The sequence below is a fragment of the Molossus molossus genome, unplaced genomic scaffold, assembly GCF_014108415.1.
Source record: "Molossus molossus isolate mMolMol1 unplaced genomic scaffold, mMolMol1.p scaffold_m16_p_12, whole genome shotgun sequence".
In the NCBI taxonomy this organism is placed as follows: Eukaryota; Metazoa; Chordata; class Mammalia; order Chiroptera; family Molossidae; genus Molossus; species Molossus molossus.
Window position 1 is genome coordinate 84,777,214 of NW_023425347.1, and position 24,397 is coordinate 84,801,610.

A 24,397-nucleotide genomic window follows, 5' to 3' on the forward strand; every position below is an offset into this window, starting at 1 on the left:
CCAAGGCCAAAACGTGAGTCAATAGGCAAATAGCGCAGTGCTTGCTGGGAAGGTGTCGCGGGGCGCAGAGGAAGGGGCGGCTAAGAACGGCTGCTGGACGGAGCGGAGCTTTATCCGCTCTAACGGGCAGGAGGTCGCTCCTGTCATCCTGTGTGGGGAAACTCGCATCTTGGGGGCTGTAGGTACCTATCGGTGATGGTAGTGACATATACGACAAGGCGGAGTCCTGAGGAAATAACTAGGGCGGGGTTCGTAAAGCTCTGATAGAAGGCTAAGCCCGCCCACACCAGCAGGAAAAATCCCCTCAGGGGGAAGCTCAGATGCGGCCCGGCCAGGACCACGTGTCAGGGGGCTATCTACGCCTGCGCAACTCGGGCGCACGCCCGCTGGCCGAAAAATTATTTTACTATTTTAATTGGTATTTGAATTTTTTATTCTTGTATTGTCATAGTTTTTGCAGTTTGGGTATTTGGGTGTCTATTGATTTTTACGGTTTTGGGTTTTGGTTTTTTTTGCTAGTTTGTCTTTTGTACATATTTTTTTGTTTTGTTAATACTCACCAGAGGATATTTTTTCCCGTTGATTTTTTAGAGAGAGTGGGAGGGAGGGAGGGTGAGAGAGAGACATCAGTTGTTTGCCTCCTGCAGTCACCCCTAACGCAACCTAAAACCCAGGTACGTCCTTGACCCTTGACCCGGCTGAGCTGGAATCAGACCCAAGACCCTTCTTTGCAGGGGGGAGGGAGGAAGGCAGGCAGCACTAGCCTCTGCTATCTTTTGTCCATTAACTTTGTTTATTATGTTTGTTGCCATGTAGACATTTTGATTTTCATGTAATTGAACATATCAGTCATTTCTTTTATGGCTCTTGAGTTTTGGGTCATCTTAAAAAGGACTGCAGTTACTCTTGAGAATTTTTTTCCTGATTTTTAAAACGGGGGGTAATTTTAGATTTATATGCATTTGCAAGAAATAATACAGAGAGATCCTTTGTACACTTTGCCCAGTTTTACCCAATGGCAACATTTTGTGTAATATGACAACCAGGATATTGACATTGATAAAATTTACCAATCTTACTCAGATTTCCCTAGTTTTAGTTATACACTTTTTTGTGTATGAATATGTGTATTGTCTTATACAATTTAATCACTTTCTTCATTTATCCATCACTACAGTCAAGATAAAGAGCAATTCCATTACCACAAGAACCTCTGGTATTGCCTTTTTTTTTTTATCCTCACCCGAGGACATTTTATTTTTTCCATTTTTTGTTCAGATAGAGTGGGAGGGAAGAGAGAGGAAGAGAGAGAAACATCGACATGAAAGGGACACATCGAGTGGCTGCCACCTGCACGACCTGGGACAAACTGCAACTGAGGTACGCACCCTTAGCTGGAACCAAACATGGGTCTCTCTGGACCTCAGGCCGACGCTCTAATTGCTGAGCCAAACCGTCCAGGGCTGGTATTGCCTTTTTATAACCACACCTACCTCCCTGTCACCCAGCCTCTGACAACCTCATTAATCAGTCCTCTATTTCTAAAATTTTGTCATTTCAAAATGTTATATATAAGTGGAATCAGACGATATCTATTCTTCTTGGATTGGCTTTTGCTCTACATAATTATCCGGAGGTTTGTCCAAGTTGTGTATATAAATAGTTTGGTTCTTTTTCTTTTTTTTAAAAATCCTTACCCAAGGATATTTTTCCATTTATCCTTAGATAGAGCTGAGGGAGGGAGAGGGAGCAAGAGAGAAATATCAATGTGAGAGGGACACATTGACTAGTTGCCTTCCGCACTACCTCGACCAGTGCTGGGACAAACCACAACCAAGGTATATGCCCTTGGCTGAAATCAAACTCGAGACTCATTGGTCCACTGGCTGACGCCCTCCCACTGAACCAAACTGGCCAGGGCTGCTCTTTTTTGTTGTTCATCCTCACCCAAGGATATTTTTCCTTTGATTTTTTTTTTTTTTTTTTAAGATACAGTGGGAAGGTCAGTGGGTGTGGCTCAGTGGTTGAACAGTTGACCCATGCACAAAGAGGTCACAGGTTCAATTCCTGGTCGAGGCACATACCCAGGTTGTGGGCCCAATCCCCAGTGGGGGGCATGCAGGAGGTGGCTAATCGATGTTCTCTCTCATCAATGTTTCTATCTCTCTGTCCTCCTTTCCTCTCTCTCTCTCTAAAAAAAATAAATTAAAAAAAAATTTAGATAGAATGGGAGGGAGGGGGCAGGGAGAGAGAAACATCGATTGGTTGCTGCCCACCGACCCTGATGGGGGCCAGGGATCAAACCTGTAACACATGTATGTGCCCTTGACCAGGAAGCAGTGCAGTGACTCTTTGGACTGAGGGCTGCCGCTCTAACTGCTGAGCCAACCTGGCCAGGGCAATAGTTTGGTTCTTTTTATTGCTAAGTAATATTCTATGGCATAATGTACCACAGTTGGTTTAACCATTTACCTGTTGAGAGACATCTGAGCTAATTCCAGTTTGGGGCTATTGCAAATAAAGCACTGTGAATAGTCATGTACAAATTTTTATGTGAACATAAGTTTTCACTTCTCTAAGGTAAATGCAGTTGTTGGGTCATGGTAGTTGCATGTTTAGTTTTAGGGTATTTTTTTCAAATCAACTTTATTAAGGTATAATTTGCAACAATAAAATGTAGACATTGTGAGTTTATGGTTCTATTATTATTATTATTTTTTTATCCTCACCCGAGGATATTTTCCATTTTTTTTTGTACAGATAGAGTGGGAGGGAGAGAGAGAGGAAGGGAGAGAGAGAGAGAAACATCGATGTGAAGGGACACATCGAGTGGCTGCCACCCGCATGACCAACCAGGGCCGGGGACAAACTGCAACCGAAGTACGTGCCCTTAGCAGGAACCGAACCCGGGTCTCTCCGGACCGCAGGCCGACGCTCTAACCGCTGAGCCAAACCAACCAGGGCTCTATTATTTTTGATAAATGCATGCAGCTGTGTTAGTGTCACCCTACTCAAGATATAGAATTTTTTTTTTGCATTTATCTTCAGATAGAGTGGGAGGGAGAGAGGAGGAGAGAGAGAAAGAGAGAAACATCAATGTGAGAGAGATTCATCAAGTGGTTGCCACCCACACAACCCCAAGTGGGGTGGGGACAAACTGCAACTGAGGTACATACCCTTAGCGGAAACTGAACCCGGGACTCTCTGGTCCGCAGGCCGACACTCTAACCGCTGAGCCAAACCAGTTAGGGCAAGATATAGAACTTTTATATCACCTTAGAAACTTCCCTTATGCCTCTCTGTAGTCAGTGCCTGCCCTGTCTATCAGTAGAGATTAATTTTATTAATAACAGAATTTCATATGAATGGAATCATGCAGAATGTATTCTTATGAGACTGCCTTTTTTTTCCCACTTAAATATTTTAAGATTTGCCCTGGCCAGTTTGGCTCAGCAGTTAGAGCATGGGCCTGTGGACCAAAGGGTCTGAGTTCTATTCTGATCAATTGCAGTTTGCCACAGCCCTGGTGGGGGTTGTGCAGCCAGTCGATGTGTGTCTCTCACATTGATGTTTCTCTCTCTCTCCCTCTCTCTCACTCCCTCCCACTCTATCTGAAGATAAATAGAAAAACATTCTCGGGTGAGGATTAAAAATAAATATTTTAAGATTCATCCTTGTTGTTTTGTCTTAGTAACTTTTTGTGCTTTTTCTTCCCCTATTTTCTTTTCTTTCTTTTTTTTTTTTTGAGAGAAAGGAAGGGAGAGAGAGAGAGAATCATCCATGTGAAAGAGAAACATTGATCGGCTGCCTCTTGTATGCCCCCCACCAGGGATCGAGTCTGCAACTCTGGCATGTGCCCCGACCGGGAATTTAACTGGGACCTTTCAGTACATGGGACACTCAATCCACTGAGCCACACCGGCCAGGCTTCTGTCTTTTTTAAATAAACTATTTCTTAGAATAATTTAGATACACAGAAAAATTACAAAAATAGTACAGAGTTTTCATATACTCTATATCCAGTTTCTTTATTATTAACATCTTACATGAGCATGGTACACTTGTTGTAATTAACTAAAGTATAATTTATTCAGATCCCAGTTTTCTCCTAAAGTCCTTCTTCTGTTTCAGGATCCAATCCAGGATGCCACATTACATTTAGTCTTCGTGTGTATTTAGTTACTCTGACAGTACATGCTTAGATTTTTTTTTTATCCTCACCCAAGGACATTTTTTCGTTTTTTTTATTTTTTTTATCCTCATCCGAGGACATTTTTGCATTTATCTTCAGATAGAGAGGGAGAGAGAGAGAGAGAAACATCGACCAGAGAGAGACACATCGAGTGGTTGCCACCACACGACCCCAACTGGGGCCGGGGACAAACTGCAACTGAGGTACATGCCCTTAGCAGGAACTGAACCCGGGTTTCTCTGGACCGCAGGCTGACGCTCTAACCGCTGAGCCCAATCAGCCAAGGCTAATTTGCCTTTCTTTAATGACTAATGATGTTGAACATTTTTTCATGTACTTATTTGTCATCTATATCTCTTCTCTGGTGAAATGTCTGGTCATGTCTTTTGTCCATTTTCTAATCAAATTACCTTTTGGTTAAACTGTTGAATTTTGAGAGTTCTTTATATATTCTAGGTACTAGTTGGAAATCTAGTTTGTAAATATTTTCTTCCAGTTTGTAGCAGAAAGTACCAAACCCTATACATACTATAGTTTTTTCTATACATACTTTCCTATGATAAAGTTTAATTTACAAATTAGACACAGTAGCCCTGGCTGGTTTGGCTTAGCAGTTGTAGCGTTGTCCTATGGACCAAAGAATCCCAGGTTCGATTCCTGGTCAAGGGCATGTACCTTGGTTGAGGGTTTGATCCCTGGCCCTGGTCAGCTTGTGTGGAAGGCAGCCAATCGATGTGTGCCTCTCACATCAATGTTTCTCTCTTCCTCCTCTCTCCCTCCCACTCTATATAAAAAATAATAAATAAATAAATTGGGCAGAGTTAAAGATTAATAACTAATAAAATAGGATAATTATAACAATATAATGTAATAAAAGCTATGGGAATGTGCTCAGTCTCTCAGAATATCTTATTGTACTGTACTTACTTTCTTGTGATGAAGTGAGATGCGTTGATGATACAGTGCTACATCATGAGATGAAGTGAGGTGAATGATGTAAGCATTAGGCTACTGTAAGTGTACTTGAACATAAGCACTGTGATACCATAACAGTTGATATGATAACCCAGATGGCTACCAAGTAACTCAGTGTAGGTAACATACACAGTGTGGATATGCTAGACAAAGGGATGATTCACGACGTGGTCACAAGTAAGGGGCAGCATGAGATTTCATCATGCTATGCAGAAGGGCACATACTTAAAATTTATGAATGGCTTATTTCTGGCATTTTCCATTTAATATTTTTAGACTGGTTGACTGAAACTGGAAAGTGAAAATTTGGATAAGGGGGCTGGGTGGACTACAGTATTACTATTAACAGTCTTTTCATATTCTGATTTTTCCAGTGGTAGCATTGTAGGCAAGGGAGAAGGCATGGATTGTATGTGGTTAAAAAACAAACAGGTGATCTTGATGCTCTGCTGTCCCTCTCAGCTGACTCTTGGACAAGTTTCTCTCGGTCATTTAACCAGTACAGTGAGTTGCTTTTATTAAGGGAAAGCCAGGGGAAGATGTCATATTAGAAAGTTAGACAGTTTGTTGGGGAGGAACTCAGCAATCGGGGCAAGAGTAGAATAGATGCAGATACTCATTCAGATTGTTAAGCTTTACCAAGTTCTGAAAACCTTTGCCATGATTTCTGCAAGTTAAAATTCCACAATTTTGGCCAATTATAGTATTTCATATGCTATTGGTTTATCCCTAACAATAGAACATTTATAGGAAAAGAGTCTATATTGTTAAAAGCATTAGTTAATTTAACAAGATGTATAAGCCCTGGCCGGTTTGGCTCAGCGGTTGGAGCATCGGCCTGCGGACTAGAGAGTCCTGGATTCGGCTCCCGCTAAGGGCATGTACCATATATAACCTGGCAGAGGAAGGGTGAGGATTAGAAGGTGGTTTTCCAGGGCGCGGCTTATCCACTGCACTCTGGATGTGCTGACCCCTGTGATTTCCCCAAATGTGGGAAACTCGACTGCATAATATGTGGTAGTGGGGGCAAATTAAATGGTAAAAAAAAAAAAGAACAAGAAGTTGTATAAAAAAGCCCTGGCCTGTTTGGCTCAGAGGTTAGGACATCAACCTGAGGACTGAAGTGTCTTGGGTTTGATTCCCAGTCAAGGGCACGTGCACGTAGCTGGGTTGCATGTTCAATCCCCGGTCCCCATCAAGGTCATTCAGGAGGTAACCATTCAGGGTCATGAGGGAGACAACCAATCGATGTGTCTCTCTCACATCAATATTTCTCTCTCTCTGTCTCTCTTCCTCCCTCCCTCCCTCCCTTCCACTTTCTCTAAAAATTAATGAAAAAATATCCTTGGGTGAGGATTAACAAAACAAAAGACGTATATGAAAGAGATGGAAATGTTTTTCCTGGTGCCCAGTAGGGATAAGGAGATGTTTCTTCGCATTCATTTTGCCTGGGTCTTAGTTGGCAAAGTTGTGCCAGGCCATGGAATTGAAATGGCTCTGTGGCAAGGGTGATACTTGATGTTAGTTGTTCATTTACAGGTAGCTTTTGAAAATGGCTGCCTCTCATTTCACCGGGCTCACAGCCGTTGCTGATGTAATTAAAGATCTAGACACTCAGATAGCTGTAAGTAAGCTCTTTGAGGCCACTGTGGGAGGAACTTGGTGAATGTGCTTCTGATCATGGTGACACCAAAGCTGATGTCACAGATTCAAGCTCATGGCTCTAAAATTTAGGAGCCTCAGCTACCCCAGGCTAGGGGCTCTGCATGTCCTTAAGATTGCTAACACTCAGAGAAAATTTGCTCTTGATGACAAAAAAGATTTCACAATTGCTAAAAATTGTGTTTATCAGGCATAGCTCTGACATAGAGTTAAGCATGTTTTGAAATGCCATAATGAACTAATCTGTTTTCTGAAGTTTTGTGATTGGGTTTTAAGTATGTGACTGTACCATGATTTATTTGAGTTTAACATCATTTGATACTCAAAAATAATGCATGTAGTATTTAACCATGTATTCTATTTTTACAGTCTTACATAATGTCTTGCTTATCCTAGTTTATTTTTGTACATAAGATTCCTCGTTTCATTTATTTTCTTATTTAAATTTTGTGGACTATTTCATTTAGCTTTTGGAGAAGAGATGGTTTCTAAATATCAGGTGAGAGCAATGAATATTCTTCATTCCCTTCATTTTTAATATGCAGGTATTAAATGGTCACTATCCTTGATACACTGAAGACCTTTTGAAGTCTGATAGACCTCATATAATTTTACTTTCAAAACTCATTCTTGATTACAAGTGCCTCTGGAGCTAATTTTATGTTTTTCTTCCATAGTTGATTGGCCTTGGTCCTCACACCTCCAGGAAGAAACAGGATCTTGATAAGCTCTATGAGCTGAAGTCCAAAGCTCGGCAGATTATGAACCAGTTTGGCCCCTCAGCCCTAATCAATCTCTCCAATTTCTCATCCATAAAACCGGAACCAGCCAGCACCCCTCCACAAGGCTCCATGGCCAATAGCACTACAGTGGTAAAGATACCAGGCACTCCTGGATCAGGAGGACGTCTTAGCCCTGAAAATAATCAGGTATTATCCTCTTACTTCTTGCTCTCTCTAGTTACCTCTTCTCTGTTATTTGAACCAATAATGCTTTGAGAGGTGTCCATCTCAGATGCTGCCTCCTCCTCTCAGCTAGGAAAAGGTGACCTCTAAAGTTTTTTCCCCTCCTTGGACTTCTAAAGTTCTGTATTGAATTATCATGTACAACATTTATCAATTTTTATTTGTAGTATTTGTGTGTATGTATGTATGCTTGTATACACACATCCATTCACACACATTAATATAACACCTTGCCTATGATAGGTTTTTTTTTTTTTTTGGTTAATTCTTACCCAAGAATATTCTTCCACTGATTTTTAGACAGAGTGAAAGAAAGAGGGTGGGAGAGAGAGAAACATCCATGTGAGAGAGACACATCTACTGGTTGCCCCCTGCATGGCACACCAGAGCGCGGGATCAAACCCACAATCCAGGTAGGTATGTGCCCTTGACCTGGAATCAAACCTGTGACCCTTTAGTCCTGGGCTGATGCTCCAGCTGCTGAGCCAAACTGGCCAGAGATATAACAGGTTTTTATATATTTATATGTAAATATATATTTTGCTATGTAATTATTCAATAAAGTAGTTAAATAAAATAGTAAAATAATTAATGAATTCATTATTCATTATTCTTATAATAAACATACTCATGCCTCCATTCTTTTCGCCTTCTAGTTCCTCCAGCTCCACCATTCTTAATTTTCTGTAGTGATTCTAAAATCTGCCCCCTTCTTTCTACTCATGGTCCTTATTCTGTCCTCCAAAGCCACAAGAAGTAAGAAATAAATATAATCTTTTGTCTTGGGCTTCATAGTCTGGGTAGAATAGGATGAGAGGACAACATTTCAAGAGAATGAGATGAGGGACTAGCAAAGGTGAATGGGAAGGGTTGGGCAGATAGTCAGGAGACCAACCTGTGTTGAATGTGGAGTTTATTGGAGAACAGAAGAAAAATTATGCAGGTAGAATTATGGCAGAACATACTGGGCCTACGCTAATCAGTTTCCATTGGAACTTTTAGTCAGTAAACCATCTTCGCAAATATTTAATAGAGGAGTAAGTAATATAACAAAAATAGTATTTCTTAGGAGGATTAACTTGGCAGTAAAGAAACAAGAAAGGTAGGAAAGGCCCTGGCTAGTGTGCTAAGTGGTTAGAGCATTGGCATGCATATACCACATCTTTCACATCAATGTTTTTCTCTCTTCCCCTCCCTCCCTTTCATTCTCTAAAAACCAATGGAAAAAATATCCTCGGTGAGGATTAACAAAAAGAAAGGTAGCAAAAGGGTAAACTGGGAGGAAGACCAAGTATAAGACTTTTGCAGTAAATCAAGACATGCAGCGAAGTCTTGAATTAAGTGATAACAGTGAAATGGAGAATGGATAGATCTGAGACACCATTAAACAAATATTTATTTTTTAAATTATTTTATTTTTCCTTATTTCTTTTTTTTTTTTTTTTATCCTCACCCAAGGACATTTTTGCATTTTTATTTTCAGATGGAGCGGGAGGGAGGGAGGGAAGGAGGAATAGAGAGAGAGAGAGAAACATCGACGTGAGAGAGACATTTCAACTAGTTGCCACCCACATGATCCCAAGCGGGGTGGGGACTAACCGCAACCGAGGTACTTGCCCTTAGCGGGAACTGAACCCCGGACTCTCTGGTCCATAAGTCAACGTTCTAACTGCTGAGCCAAACTGGCCAGGGCTATTTTTTCTTATTTCTAAAGTTAAAAAACAGAAAGAATCAATAGAAGATAACTCTACCACAACCCAAACCATAACTATGGTTAGCATTTTAGTGTATGTCTTTCATCATTTTTTAATGGCATACATATGTCACATGACATTTTCTCTATGAAAGAGAAATCATAGTTGTCCATACTTATACAAATATTTAGTCATACAAAAATGAACACATGTTCTCTATCCTCAGGGAGCTTTCTACCTATTAAGTCAGAAATAGGCAAGTTTGTATTTTTATTTATTTTTTTCTTTATTAATTTTAGAGACAGGGAGAGAGAGAAACATCAATGAGAGAGAACATCAATTGGCTGCCTCCTGCATGCCCATCGGGGACTTGGCCCACTACCCAGGCATGTCCCCTAACCGGGAATCAAACCAGCAATCTCTTGGTGCATGGGTCAATACTCAACCACTGAGTCACACTGGCCAGATGGCAAGTTTTTAAATGTACACAATGATAGAAGGGTGCACAGGGTACAGTAGAGGCCAAAGGAGAAAATGGTTGCTTTTACCTGGGTGGACTAGGAAAAGCATCAGAAAGGAGGCACCAAGAGCCAAGCAGGTAGAAGAGGGGTGGAAGAGCATGTCCAAAGGCAACAGAGGCACTGTACGATCTGTGGTGGTCAGAAAATGGCAAATTATTTAATGTAGAGGGAAAGTGAGGCTCAGTGAGAAAAAAAGATGAGGCTGAAATAAACTTCCTGACAGATGTTGGCCTCTCTTCCAAACTGCTCTTTGTACCTTTCCCTAGGCTACTTCTTTTTTTTTTTTTTTTTTTTGTGGGAGGGAGAGAGGGAGGAAGAGAGAGAGAGAAACATTGGTGCAAGAGATACACAAGTGGCTGCTACCCACACAACCCCAACCGGGGCTGGGGACAAATTGCAACCAAGGTACGTTCCCTTAACGGTCCACGGGCCGACGCTCTAACCACTGAGTAAAACCAGCCAGGGCTTCCCTAGGCTATTTCTGTCTTGAGAGAGTAGTGTTGTAGCAATACCACCAGGTAGGCCCGACTGTTAACTCTTTCAAAAACAGAAACTAAAGTCAACAAACTGACAACCTCTCTTCATTATAGGGTAATGCGTTTCTTTTCTTGATACTTGGCTGAAAATCTTCTTCCAATTTACTTTAGGTATTGACCAAGAAGAAATTACAAGACTTAGTTAGAGAAGTGGATCCTAATGAGCAGTTGGATGAAGATGTGGAGGAGGTAAGGTGGGGTTGGGTAGACTGTGTCCCTGAGAGCTAGGGTAGAATAGTGGTGAAGAGCACAGACTTTAGAGTTAGACAGATCTAAATTTGCATCTTGACTCTGCCACTTAACAGCTTTGTAGCCGTGGACAAGTCTCTTAAGCTTTCTAAGACTCAGCTTCCTCCTGTGTTCGTGTAGGGCATAACATTAATTATCTGCTGGGTTATTGTGAGGGTCCCATGGAATGACTTATACCTAAGAGCTGTTGCTACTTTTGCTTATCAAAAAGGGCATAGTCTGCTGCTTATAGGCAATCACTTTCAACAATTTTAGTTGTTGCTAGACTATTCCTCTGTATTTCTTCTTTTTTCATTAAAAAAAATTTTTTTTAATTGATTCTTAGAGAAAGAGGAAGGGAGACACAGAGAGAGAGAGAGAGAGAGAGAGAGAGAGAGAGAGAGAGAAACATTGATGAGTAAGAACCATTGATTGGCTGCCTCCTGCATGCTCCCCACTGGGGATCAGGCCCACAACCTGGGCATGTGCCCTGACTGGGAATCAAACCAGCGACTTCTTGGTGCATGGGTCGATGCTTCAACCACTAAACCACGCCGGCCAGGCCTTCTGTATTTATTTATTTTTTATCCTCACCCAAAGACATTTTTTCATTTTTTGTTCAGATAGAATGGGAGGGAGAGAGAGAAACATCGATGTGAAAGGGACACATGGAGTGGTTGCCACCTACATGACCCAACCAGGGCTGGGGACAAATCGCAACCAAGGTACGCGCCCTTAGTGGGAATAGAATTTGAGTCTCTCTGGACCATAGGCCAATACTCCAACTGCTGAGCCCCACCGGCCAGGGCCCTTCTGTATTTTTAAGTAAAATATTCAAACAGATATTCTTTAATTCATTAATTTTATAAAAGTATATTGACTTCCTATTATAGTAGATGAGAATTTTGTTAAACTATTCACATACATGCCATACACTTTTTTCTTTTTTTGCATTTATCTTCAGATAGAGTGGAAGGGAGAGAGGGAGAAAGAGAGAAAGAGAAACATTGATGTGAGAGAGACACATTGAGTGACTGCCACCCGCATGACCCTAACCGGGGCTGGGGACAAACCGCAATCAAGGTACATGCCCTTAGTGGGAACCGAACCCGGGACTCACTGGTCCGTGGGCCAATGCTCTAACTGCTGAACCAAACCGACCAGGGTCATACACCCTTTCTTTTCTCTTATTATTTATTTATTTATTTATTTATTATTATTTTTATTGTTGTTACAGATGTTGCTCCTTTTTTACCCCATTGATACCCTCCTCCCTACCCCCCCACCCCATCTCTGGCTTTGTTGTCCATGTCCATTAGTTATGTGTACATGTATATAAGTTCTGTGGTTTATCTCTTCCCTCCCCCCCACCACCCCCTCTTCTGAGGGTTGTCATTCTGTACCCTACTTCCATGTCTCTGTGTCGACCCTATTCCTCAGACTGTTATGTTCACTATATTACACAAATAAGTGAGATCATGTGGTATTTGTCTTTTTCTGCCTGGCTTGTTTTGCTTAGGATAATACTTTCAAGGTCCCTCCATTCGTCTCAAAGGATAAGAAATCTTCCTTTCTTACAGCTACATACTACTCCATTGTGTATATATACCACAACTTTTTTATCCATTTGTCTACTGATGGACACTTGGGCTGTTTCCAGATCTTAGCTATTGTAATTAGTGCTGCTATGAACATGGGGGTACATATATTCTTTATTATTGGTATTTCAGGCTTCTTAGGATATATTCCTAGAAGTGGGATCACTGGGTCAAATGGCAATTCAATTTTTAATTTTTTGAGGTAATACCATAGTGGCTGCACCAGTCTGCGTTCCCACCAGCAGTGTACTAGAGTCCCCTTTTCTCCACACCCTCGCCAACACTTGTTTGATGATTTGTTTATGGCGGCCATTCTGATAGGTGTGAGGTGATACCTCATTGTGTTTTTTTTCTTTTTTTTAAATCCTCACCCGAGGACATTTTTTTGCTCTTTGTTCAGATAGAGTGGAAGGGAGAGAGAGAGAGAAACATCGATGTGAAAAGGACACATTGAGTGGCTGCCGCCCGCACGACCCAACCATGGCCAGGGACAAACTGCAACTGAGGTACATGCCCTTAGCGGGAATCAAACCCGAGTCTCTCCGGACCACAGGCCAACGCTCTAACCACTGAGCCAAACCGGCCAGGGCCTCGTTGTTTTAATTTGCATCTCTCTGATGATTAGTGATGTTGAGCATTTCTTCATATGTCTCTTGGCCATTTGTATGTCCTGTTTGGAGAGGTGTCTATTCAGCTTCTCTGCCCATTTTTTAATTGGGTTCTTTTTCTTTTGTTGAGTTGCATATATTTTGGAAATTAACCCCTTATCTGATGTGATGTATCATTGGCAGTGATGCTCTCCCATACAGTGAGTTGCCTTACATTTTGATGGCTGTGTCCTTTGCTGTGCAGAAGCTTTTTAGTTTGATGTAGTCCCATGTGTTCATTTTTTCCTTTGTTTCTCTTGCCTTAGGTGATGTATCAGTGAAAATTCTGCTGCGTATGATGTCTGAAATTTTGTTGCCTACATTTTCTTCTAGGATTTTTATGGATTCACGGGTCACATTTAAGTCTTTTATTTATCTTGAGTTTATTTTTGTGTATGGTGTAAGTTGATGGTCTAGTTTCATTTTTTTTGCATGTAGCTGTCCAATTTTCCCAACACCATTTATTAAAGAGGCTGTCTTTACTCCATTATATGCTCTTGCCTCCTTTGTCAAATATTAATTGAGCATAATGTCTTGGGTCCATTTCTGGGTTCTATGTTCTGTTCCACTGGTCTATATGCCTGTTCTTGTGCTAGTACCAGTCTATTTTGATTACAGTACCTTTGTAGTATAACCAGATATTCAGTATTGTGATCCCACCTACTTTGTCCATCTTTTTCAAGATTGCTGTGACTATTCGGGGTCTTTTTTGGTTCCATATAAACTTTTGAAGTATTGATTCTAGTTCTGTGAAATATGTCATTGGTATTTTGATGCGGATTGCATTAAATCTGTAGATTGCTTTGGGTAATATGGACATTTTAATGATATTAATTCTTCCAATCTATGAACAAGGTATGTGCTTCCACTTTTTTTTTTTATCCTCACCCGAGGACATTTTTCCATTTTTTGTTCAGGTAGAGTGGGAGGGAGAGAGAGGAACAGAGAGAGAGAGAGAAACATCAATGTGAAAGGAACACATTGAGTGGCTGCCACCCACACAACTGACCAGGGCCGGGGACAAAGTGCAACAGAAGTACGTGCCCCTAGCGGGAACCGAACCCAGGTCTCTCAGGACCGCAGGCCGACGCTCTAACTGCTGAACCAAACCGGCCAGGGCTCCACTTTTTTATATCTTCCTCTATTTCTTTTTTCCATGTCCTGTAGTTTTCTGCAAATAGATCCTTTACTTCTTTGGTTAAGTTTTTTTTAATCCTTACCCGAGGACATTTTTCCATATTTTGTTCAGATAGAGTGGGAGGGAGAAAGAGAGAGAAACATCAACGTGAAAGGGACACATCGAGTAGTCGCCACCCACACGATCCAACCAGGGCCGGGGACAAACTGCAAATGAGGTACGTGCCCTTAGTGGGAACCGAACCCGGGTCTCTCCGGACCTCAGGCCAACACTCTAATCGCAGAGCCAAACCGGCCAGGGCTCTTTGGTTAAATTTATTCCTAGGTATCTTAATTTTTTTTGTCACGATGGTAAATGGGATTGTTTTTTCAGTTTCTCTTTCTGTGAGTTCATCATTGGTGTATAAGAATGCCGATGATTTCTTGACATTAATTTTGTATCTTGGTACTTTGCCAAATTCATTTATTAGGTCTAGTAGATTTTTGATGGAGTCTTTAGGGTTTTCTATGCATACTATCATGTCATCTGCAAATAATGACAGTTTCACTTCCTCCTTTCCAATTTGGATCCCTTTTATTTTTTCTTCGTGTCTGATTGCTGTGGCTAAGACTTCCAGTACTATGTTAAATAAGAGTGGCGAAAGTGGGCATCCCTGTCTTGCTCCTGTTCTTAAGGGAAAAGCTTTTAGTTTCTGCCCATTGAGTATGATGTTGGCTGTAGGTCTTTCATATATGACCTTTATTATGTCAAGATATGATCCGTCTGTTCCCGCATTGCTGAGCGTTTTTATCAGAAATGGATGCTGGATTTTGTCAAATGCTTTTTCAGCATCTATTGATACGATCATGTGGTTTTTATTATTCATTTTATTTATGTTTATTTGGTCTATTGCTTCATTTAGAGTCTCTGTTTCCTTGTTAATTTTTTGTCTAGAGGCTCTATCCGGTGATGTCAGCGTTGTTGGAGGCCCCTGCTATGATTGTATTGCTGTCAATATCTCCTTTGAAGTTCTCCAGAAGATTTTTAATATATTTTGGTGCTCCTATATTGGGTGCATATATGTTTATCAAGGTTATATTTTCCTGTTGGATAGATCCTTTCAATATTTTGTAGTAGCCTTCTTTGTCTCTAGTTATGATCTTCATTTTGAAATCAGATACTGTATAAGTATTGCTACCCCAATTTTTTGTTTTTGTTTTTTTTTCCTTTCCTTTTGTGTGGAAGATTATTTTCTATCCCTTCACTTTCAACCTATGTGAGTCTTTTGTTGTGAGGTGGGTCTCTTATAAATAACGTATATGTGAGTCATGCTTTCTTATCCAGTCAGCTACTCTGTGTCTTTTTATTGGAGCATTTAATCCATTTACATTTAAGGTGATTATTGATATGTACTTATTTATTGCCATTTTTGTTTCATGTGATTCTATTTTTCTTCCTATTTCTTCTACTAATTACAGCAATCCTTTTAACATTTCTTGCAATGCTGGTTTGGTGCTAATGTATTCCCTTAGCTTTTTTTTGTCTGGGAAGCTCTTTATTTGACCTTCTATTTTGAATGATAGCCTTGCTGGGTAGAGTACTCTTGGATTCAGATCTTGCCTTTTATGACCTTGATTACTTTGTGCCATTCCCTTCTGGCCTGTAGTGTTTCTTGTGAGAAGTCAGCTGAGAGCCTTATGGGGGTTCCTTTGTAAGTAACCTGTTGCTTATCTCTTGCTGCTTTTAGGATTCTCTCTTTGTCTTTAATTTTTGGCATTTTAATTACTATGTGTCTTGGTGTGGGCCTGTTTGGGTTCTTCTTACTTGGGGCTCTCTGTGCTTCTTGAACTTGAATGCCTTCTTCCTTCAGCAAATTAGGGAATTTTTCTGTCACTATTTCTTCAAATATATTCTCTAACCCTTGCTCATTTTCTTCTTCTTCGGGGAATCCTATGATGTGAATATTATTACATTTCCAGTTGTCCTACAGTTCTCTTAAGCTGTCTTCCTGTTTTTTAATTGTTTTTTCTTTTGGTTTTCTGATTGGTTGATTTTTTTCTACCCTTCTAATTCATCGATCTGGTCCACAGCTTCCTCTACTCTGCTGTTTAGACCTTCCAATGTGTTCTTTATTTCTGATAGATCATTCCTCATTTCTTCTTGGTGGTTTTTAATTTCCATTCGGTTGATTTTCAACATTTCTATGTCTTTACTCATGGTGTTGATGTTCTTACTCATGCTGTTGAGCTTCCTCAAGATCATGGCTCTGAATTCTAGCTCTGTTAACTTGCTTAATTGCTTCTCATTTATCTCATCTTCAGTAGAGGTCTCTTGTTCTTTCATTTGGCATTTGTTTCTTTGTTTCACCATTTTGGCTATTGCAGTGGGCTTTGGAGCCTGCCAAATTTTTCCTGTGGGTGTTGGAATTCTGCTGTTTGTGGCTCCCTCTCCTGGGTTTGGATGAGCATGGGAGGACCCACATTAAACACCACTGTCAAGTCTTACTTTCTTGGGCAAAGTTGCAAGCCCAGGAAAGTTCAGTTATCCTCTAGTTTTTTTCCTGGAGGCTATTAGTCGGTGGTTAGTTGAAGAGCCTTGTGTTCTCAGTTGAATGAAAAATTCCCTCAGGTGCTCAGCCTAAGAGGATTTCCCGAGGGTGGGGCAGATGCTGGTTGCTAATGAGCTTCAATTTGCATTTCAATGGTCCACCTGGGTGGGGTAGAATCTCCTAGGGAGGGGCTGCCACCTCACCTCAGAGCCCTGGGAAGGAGTAAGATGGCCACCGTCCTACATGGTCACAACTCAGCAAAAGCTCTGGGCACCCTCCCAATCCCACGTGTCCCCACACAGTTCCAGTCCAGTCCGCCCTCCCTCTGCCAGAGCCCAAAGTGCGTGGCTGTGGCTCTTTCAGCGTCTGTCCCGGCTCTGTGCTATGGAGCCACTTGGGAGTGTAATGCCGAGGGCGCTGCTCACAGCTCAGACCGCTGCTGTCAGTGGGCTCCCAGCCCCCCTCTGGCACCTCCACAATCCTACCAGGCTCGGTTCAGTGTTCCTAGTTATATGGTCCTTGCAAGCTGCTTTTTTGTTGCTTTTTCCCGACGATTTGTTTTTATTTTAGTTGTAATTCCAGTTTGGTCCCGGGAGATGGTCTGTGTAGTTTCCATTCACTCCGAAGCCATTTTGGAATCTCTTCTCTTATTATTTTTTTTAATCTTCACACAAGGACATTTTTCCATTTTTTGTTCAGATAGATAGAGAGGGGGAAAGAGAGAGAGAGAGAAACATCGATGTGAGAGCGACACATCAAGTAGTTGCCACCCACACAACCCAACCAGGGCCGGGGACAAACTGCAACCGAGGTACATGCCCTTAGCGGGAACCGAACCCGGGTCTCTCTGGACCACAGGCCAACACTCTAACCGCTGAGCCAAACTGGCCAGGGCTTCTCTTATTTTTTCAATATAGTTTTGTCACAATTATTTAATAACTCAAAAATTAATATTTACATTATTCTGACCATATAAATATTATTCGCCACTGAACCAAGTCATGTCTATGATTACCTTTCCTTTCTTGTGTATTTTCTTTTTTTTTTTTTTTATCCTCACCCGAGGATATTTTTCCATTTTTTGTACAGATAGAGTGGGAGGGAGAGAGAGGAAGGGAGAGACAGACAGAAACATCGACGTGAAGGGACACATCGAGTGGCTGCCACCCGCATGACCAACCAGAGCCGGGGACAAACTGCAACCGAAGTACGTGCCCTTAGCGGGAACCGAACCCGGGTCTCTCCAGACCGCAGGCCGACGCTCTAACCGCTGAGCCAAACTGGCCAGGGCTTTGTGTATTTTCTTTCAGTTGGTAATTGACTTGTTTTTATTAGTTTTCTATATGCCTTTTTCATTTTGCTTCCACTATCAGCTCTTATACACCTGTCAACATTGTTTTCCAAATGGAAAAAATAATCCATTAGTTTGGGTCATCTCCAATCTATCCCCCACCATGATTCCCCAAGATTCCAATCCCAGAAAATTCCATCCTCTTGTGGTCTGATTAATCTTAGTCCATTTACATAAATACCTCCTAGGTCTTCCTTTTGTTCTTTTTTTCTTTGGATTTCTTACATTATTCCCTTTTTTTTTGTTAGAGCACTTTTTTCTTTTACTTCCTACAAAAGGATAGATGAGAGGTAAATGTCTGAAAATGTTTACATTCTAACCTCACACTTGATTTTTGGTTTGGCTGTATTTAGAATTCTATTTCAGAAATAGTTGTTTTTCCTTTCAGTTGTGAAGGGATTACTCTATTGTCTTCTAAAAAAATCTCCTATTGCCTGGCCGGTGTGGCTCAGCAGTTGAGCATTGCCCCATGCACCAAGAGGTCGCTAGATCAATTCCCAATCAGGGCACATGCCTAGGTTGGAGGCCAGATCCCCAGTGGGTGGCATGCAGGAGGTAGTCAGTCGACGTTCTCTCTCATTGATGTTTCTATCACTCTCTCCCTCTCCCTTCTTCTCTCTCACATCAATAAAGAAAAACAAAAAAAGTGCTGAAAGAACTTTAAAAAAAAATTCACTCATTTGATATACAGTTTGATGGTTTTTAGTTTCTTCGGAGTTGTGCAGTTGTCAACACAATCAATTTTAGAACATTTTCATCATCCCTAAAAGAAACTCATATCCATTAGCAGTCACTTCTCATTTTTCCCCAGCCCCGATGGCCCTAGGCAGCTAACTACTAATATATTTCTTGTCTTTATAGATTTGGCTGTTCTGGACATTTTAAATACATGGGATCATAATATTTGGTCTTTTGTGACTACCTTCTTTCACTTAGCATATTGTTTTTAAAGTTCATCCATGTGGTAGAGGGTGTTATTACTTCATTCCTTTGTATAGCTGAATAATAATCCATTATGTGGATATACCACAATTTTTGTTTATCCATTCATCAGTTGATACACATTTGGGTTGTGTCCATTTTTTGGCTATTATGAATAATGTTTGCCATGAACATTCATGTGCAACCTTTTTTGATTGTTTTTCCTTCTTTTCTTTTACTTATTTATTTTTAATTTTTACATGAGGATTTTTTTTTTTTTAATTTTTTTTTTTTTTTTTTATCCTCACCTGAGGACACTTTTTCATTCTTTGTTCAGATAGAGCAGGAGGGAGAGAGAGAGAGAAACATTGATGTGAAAGGGACACATCGAGTGGCTGCCACCCGCACGACCAACCAGGGCCAGGGACAAACTGCAACCGAGGTACATGCCCTTAGCGGGAACCGAACCCGGGTCTCTCCGGACCGCAGGCCAACGCTCTAACCGCTGAGCCAAACCGGCCAGGGCTGAGGATATTTTTTATTTATCTTCAGATAGAGTGGGAGAGAGGGATAGAGAGAGAGAAAAACATTTACGTGAGAGAGACACATCGACTGGTAGCTTCTCCATGACCCCACCCAGGTCTGGGGACAAACTGAAACTGAGGTACGTGCCCTGATCAGAATCAAACCTGCGACTCATTGGTCTGCAGGCGGACACTCTAACTGCTGAGCCAAACTGGCCAGGGCATCCTTTCTATTTTTAAATTTGTGTACAGCCTATGTTGCTCACAGAGGTGTCGTCCTATGCACCGAAAGGCTGCTGGTTCGATTCCCAGTCAGGGCACATAACTGGGTTGTGGTCTTGATCCCTGGTAGGGGGTGTGCAGGAGGTAGCCAATCAATGTTTTTCTCTCAAATCAATGTTTCTCTCTCCCTCTTCCTTCCTCTCGAAAATCAATAAAAACATATTTATAGAAAGAAAGATTATGAGTGAGGAATTATAATGACTCACTTTTGTTTTCCCACCTAATTCAGAAGACAATATGGGGGGTGAGGGATTGGTCTGGTTGGTGCCTGCTGGGTAGAAAGAGCAGAAAGCTCATCCTCAGAAAGGTATGAGGTGCACTCCACCTGGTTAATGAGTTAATGTGTTTCTATTGCCATCTTCACTCTTTCTCCCACCTTAGACCAAATGCTGATCATAGGCCTTCTAATAGGAAGCCTGACTAAATATGTGGTTCAGGCAGATACAATTGTCCCAGCAACAGGGCCCTACCCTGCCTATGACATGGTTACTCTCCCCCACTTTTGTCTTCCCCAGATGCTGCTGCAGATTGCTGATGATTTTATCGAGAGTGTGGTGACAGCAGCTTGCCAGCTTGCTCGGCATCGCAAGTCCAGCACCCTGGAGGTGAAGGATGTTCAGCTGCACCTAGGTACGTGGTCTCATTTCTCCCTGAGGTGTCCACACAATTGCTCCTTCAGGACCGTCAGGAAAAGTATCACCAGAGGAACCTTCATGCCAGGATCAGATTTTCAGGCTCTGAGATTTATGTATTCCCAGGTATTGGGTTTGCCACTTTCTAACTCTGTCACCTTATCCTTAATTTCTCTTAGAACCTGTTTCCTCATTTGTAAAGTGGAGATCATAGTATCTTCCTTATAGGATAATTGTAAGAATCATCATTAGGTTTGTAAAATGATTGGCACAGGACCTGGCTCTAAGTAAGAGCTTAGTAAATGTAGCTGTTATATCTCTACCATTCAAATAATGGTGTTTTCCTTCCAGTTTTTTAGCTTATTTATGTATTTTTCCCAAGAGAATTATAATCATAATGTATATATAACTTTGTATTCTGCCTTTCTACTCAAAAGACACTAAATTCGAGCTTGGGTTTTTCTGGGAGATACTCATCTAACATTGATAATCATAATCTGTTGGAAATTAATAAGCCCCCCCTCTGGATTGGTTACAATGTGATTAGAAGAAAACAGTCTATAACTATAAAGACAGTCATGCCAAGTGAATGAGGTAGAAGATATTAAGAATTCAGTATAGCCCTGGCCGGTTTGGCTCAGCGGTTAGAGCGTCGGCCTGCGGTCCTGAGAGACCCGGGTTCGGTTTCCGCTAAGGGCGCGTACCTCGGTTGCAGTTTGTCCCCGGCCCTGGTCGGTTGTGTGGATGGCAGCCACTCGATGTGTTCCTTTCGCATCGATGTTTCTCTCTCTCTCTCTGTTCCTCTCTCTCCCTCCCACTCTACCTGAACAAAAAATGGAAAAATGTCCTCGGGTGAGGATAAAAAAAAAAAAAAAGAATTCAGTATAGATCAGCCCATGACTGATTACTGAAAGGCTTCCTTCCTGGTGTCAAGAAAATATTGTTCGAGGAAGCGCTGGTAGTATAGGTGAAGTAAATAACACACTGGTTAATGTTGCTGATATTAATAGCAGAGAACAGCCCCACTGGTGTGGCTCAGTGGTTGAGCCATGGAACCATGCACCAAGAGGTTGCTGGTTAGATTCCCAGTACTATTCCCGATCAGGGCACATGGTTGGGTTGCGGGCTCCATCCCCAGCAAGAGGGTTGTGCAGGAGGCAGCCAATGGATGTTGATGTTTCTCTCATTGATGTTTCTATCTCTCTCTCCCTCTCCTTTCCTCTCTCTCTAAAATCAATAAAAACACATTTTAAAAAAATAATAGCAGAGGGTAGACATTTTGATAATCCATTATTGTGTAACAGATCATTTCAGAACAGCAGCTTAAAACAGTAACAATTGTTTATTTTGTTTATAAGTCTGGGGGTTGACTGGGCTTAGCTAGGCAGTTTTGCTAAGGGTCTTCATGAGATTAATGATTAAAGTCAGATGGTGGTTGGGGCTCAGACTGTTTTGAAGGAGGGTGTATTACTCTCCAAGGCTGCCATAACAAAATACCATAAATTGGGAGGCCTAAAACAACATTTTCTCACAGTTCTGGAGGCCAAAAGTCTAAAATCAAAGTGTCAGCAGGGCCATGCTTTCTTCAATGCCTCTAATCAAGAATCCTTCCTTGCTTCTTCCTAGCTTCTGGTAGTAGCCAGCAATCCTTGGCATTCTCTGGCTCATAGCTGTATCACTCAGTGTGTACCTACTTAACTCTGTGGCTCAGTCTTCACATGGCCTCTCCTTTGTGTGTCTCTCTTTTCCTCATTAGATAACCAGTTACACCAGATTAAGGGTCCATCATGCTCCTCTACGACCTCATCTTAACTAATTACAGTTAACCCTTGAACAATAAGTGTTTGAACTGCCTGAGTCCATTTACATATATTTATTTATATATATTTATTTTTCAATAAATATACAGTTGGCCCTTTGTATCCCTAGTTTTCATGCTACAGGTTTAGTCAACCATAGATCGGAAATAGTATTTTCTTTTCTTTTAACTTTCCTTTTCTTTATTGATGTTAGAGACAGAGGAAGGGAGAGAGAGATGGAAACATTGACAAGAGAAAACATCGATTGGCCACCTCCTGCATGCCCCTCAATGGGGATTGGCCCACAAACCAGGCAGGTGCTCTGACTGGGGATTGAACTGGCAGCCTCTTGGTGCATGGGTTGATGCTCAACCACTGAGCCACACCAGCTGGGCAGAAATAGTATTTTCTTTTTTTTCTTGGAAATAGTATTTTCTATCCAATGTTGGGAATCCACATATGCAGGGGATTGACGTAAGTTATATGTAGATTTTCACCTGAGGACATTTTTTTTGTTTTTTGTTTTTGTTCAGTTAGAGTGAGAGGGAGAGAGAGACAGAGAGAGAAACATTGACGTGAAAGGGACACATTGAGTGGCTGCCACCCGCACGACCCAACTAGGGCCGAGGACAAACCGCAACCGAAGTACATGCCCTTAGCGGGAACCGAACCCGGGTCTCTCTGGACCGCAGGCTGACATTCTAACCGCTGAGCCAAACCGGCCAGGGCTATATGTAGATTTTCAATTACATGGAGGTCATTGCTCCTAATGTCCACAGTGTTCAAGGTTCATCTTGTAACAACCCTATTTCCAGTTCATTCTGAGGTACTAGGGATTAGGACTTCTGTATATCTTTTGGGGGGATGCAGTTCAACCTATAACAGAGCTTTGTCATGTCCATGTGTGATGCCTGGGCTAGGAACTCTCAGAAAGCTAGGACTGTATAGGTTTCTGTCTGTCTCTGTCTCTGTCATCTCTCTGCATGGTCTCACCATATGCAGTCCCCAGGATAGCTGGACTTCTTACATGGCAGCTGAAGGCTCCCAGAATGTGTGTCCTGTAACCACCTAGCAGAAACCACATGGTAATTTCTAATGCAGTCATGTAGCATCACTTCTGCTAATTTCTGTTCTTTGAGGCAGTCACAAAGGTGTGTAGGATTTCAAGGGGAGGGACCATAGCCTCCACTTCTTACTTAGTGATTTTTTTTTAATCCTCACCCTAGGATATTTTTCCATTGATTTTTAGGTAGAGTGGGAAAGAGAGAGAAACATTGATGTGAGAGAGACACATCAGCTGGTTGCCTCATGCACAACCTCGACCATGGCCAGGGATCCAATGGCAGCCAAGTTACATGCCCTTGACTGGAATCGAACCTACAACTATTTAGTTCACGGGCTGATGCTCTAACCACTGAGCAACTGGTCAGGGGAAGCCTCCATTTCTTCATGGGAGGAGTTTGAAGGAATTTGCAAACATGTTTTAAAACCACCACAATACAAATTCATAGAAACAAAGTAGAATGGTGGTCACCAGGGCCTGGGAAGAGAGGGGGGAATTGGAAGTTACTGTTTTTTTTTTAATCCTCACCCGAGGACATTTTTCCATTTTTTGTTCAGATAGAGTGGGAGGGAGAGAGAGGAAGAGAGAGGGAGAAACATCGACGTGAAAGGGACACATCAAGTGGTTGCCTCCTGCACAACCCAACCAGGGCCGGGGACAAACTGCAACAGAAGTACCTGCCCTTAGCAGGAACCGAACCTGGGTCTCTCTAGACCATAGGCCGATGCTCTAACCGCTGAGGCAAACCAGCCAGGGCAAGGGAAGTTACTGTTTAATGTGTAAAGAGTTTTGATGAACCCTGGCCAGTTTGGCTCAGCGGTTGGAGCGTCGGCCTGCGGACCAGAGAGTCCCAGGTTCGATTCCCGCTAGGGGCATGTACCAAAAAAAAAAAAAGTTTTGATGAAAAAGTTTGGAGATGGATAGAGGTAATGGTTGCAGACAGTGTGAATGTGTGTAATGCCACTGAACTATACACTTAAAAGTGTTTAAGTTGGCCAGGCTCAGTGGATTGAGCATCATCCCATGGACTGAGAGGCCCCGGTTCAATTTCCGGTCCCGGCACATGTCCAGGTTTTGGGCTTGATCCCCAGTAGGGGTTGTGCAGGAGGCAGCCGATCAATGTTTCTCTCACATCGATGTTT

At 41.8% G+C, this 24,397-nt stretch overlaps 1 protein-coding gene and 1 pseudogene across 4 annotated transcripts in view; both read left to right on the forward strand.

Moving 5' to 3' along the window:
• TAF12 (TATA-box binding protein associated factor 12) overlaps positions 1-24,397 on the forward strand; it is a 40,487-nt gene that overhangs the window by 4,169 nt on the left and 11,921 nt on the right. For 2 of the 4 annotated variants that reach the window (XM_036257307.1, XM_036257306.1), the window contains exons 1-4: positions 6,704-6,791; positions 7,507-7,758; positions 10,657-10,734; positions 20,277-20,391. In XM_036257307.1, coding sequence (XP_036113200.1) covers positions 6,720-6,791; positions 7,507-7,758; positions 10,657-10,734; positions 20,277-20,391 — 517 coding nt within the window. In that variant the 5' untranslated portion in view covers positions 6,704-6,719. Of the gene's footprint in view, positions 1-6,703; positions 6,792-7,296; positions 7,329-7,506; positions 7,759-10,656; positions 10,735-20,276; positions 20,392-24,397 lie in introns of those variants that run through there. The other 2 variants (XM_036257309.1, XM_036257310.1) reach the window with 2 other exon arrangements.
• Positions 6,056-6,196, forward strand: LOC118627445 (annotated as a pseudogene).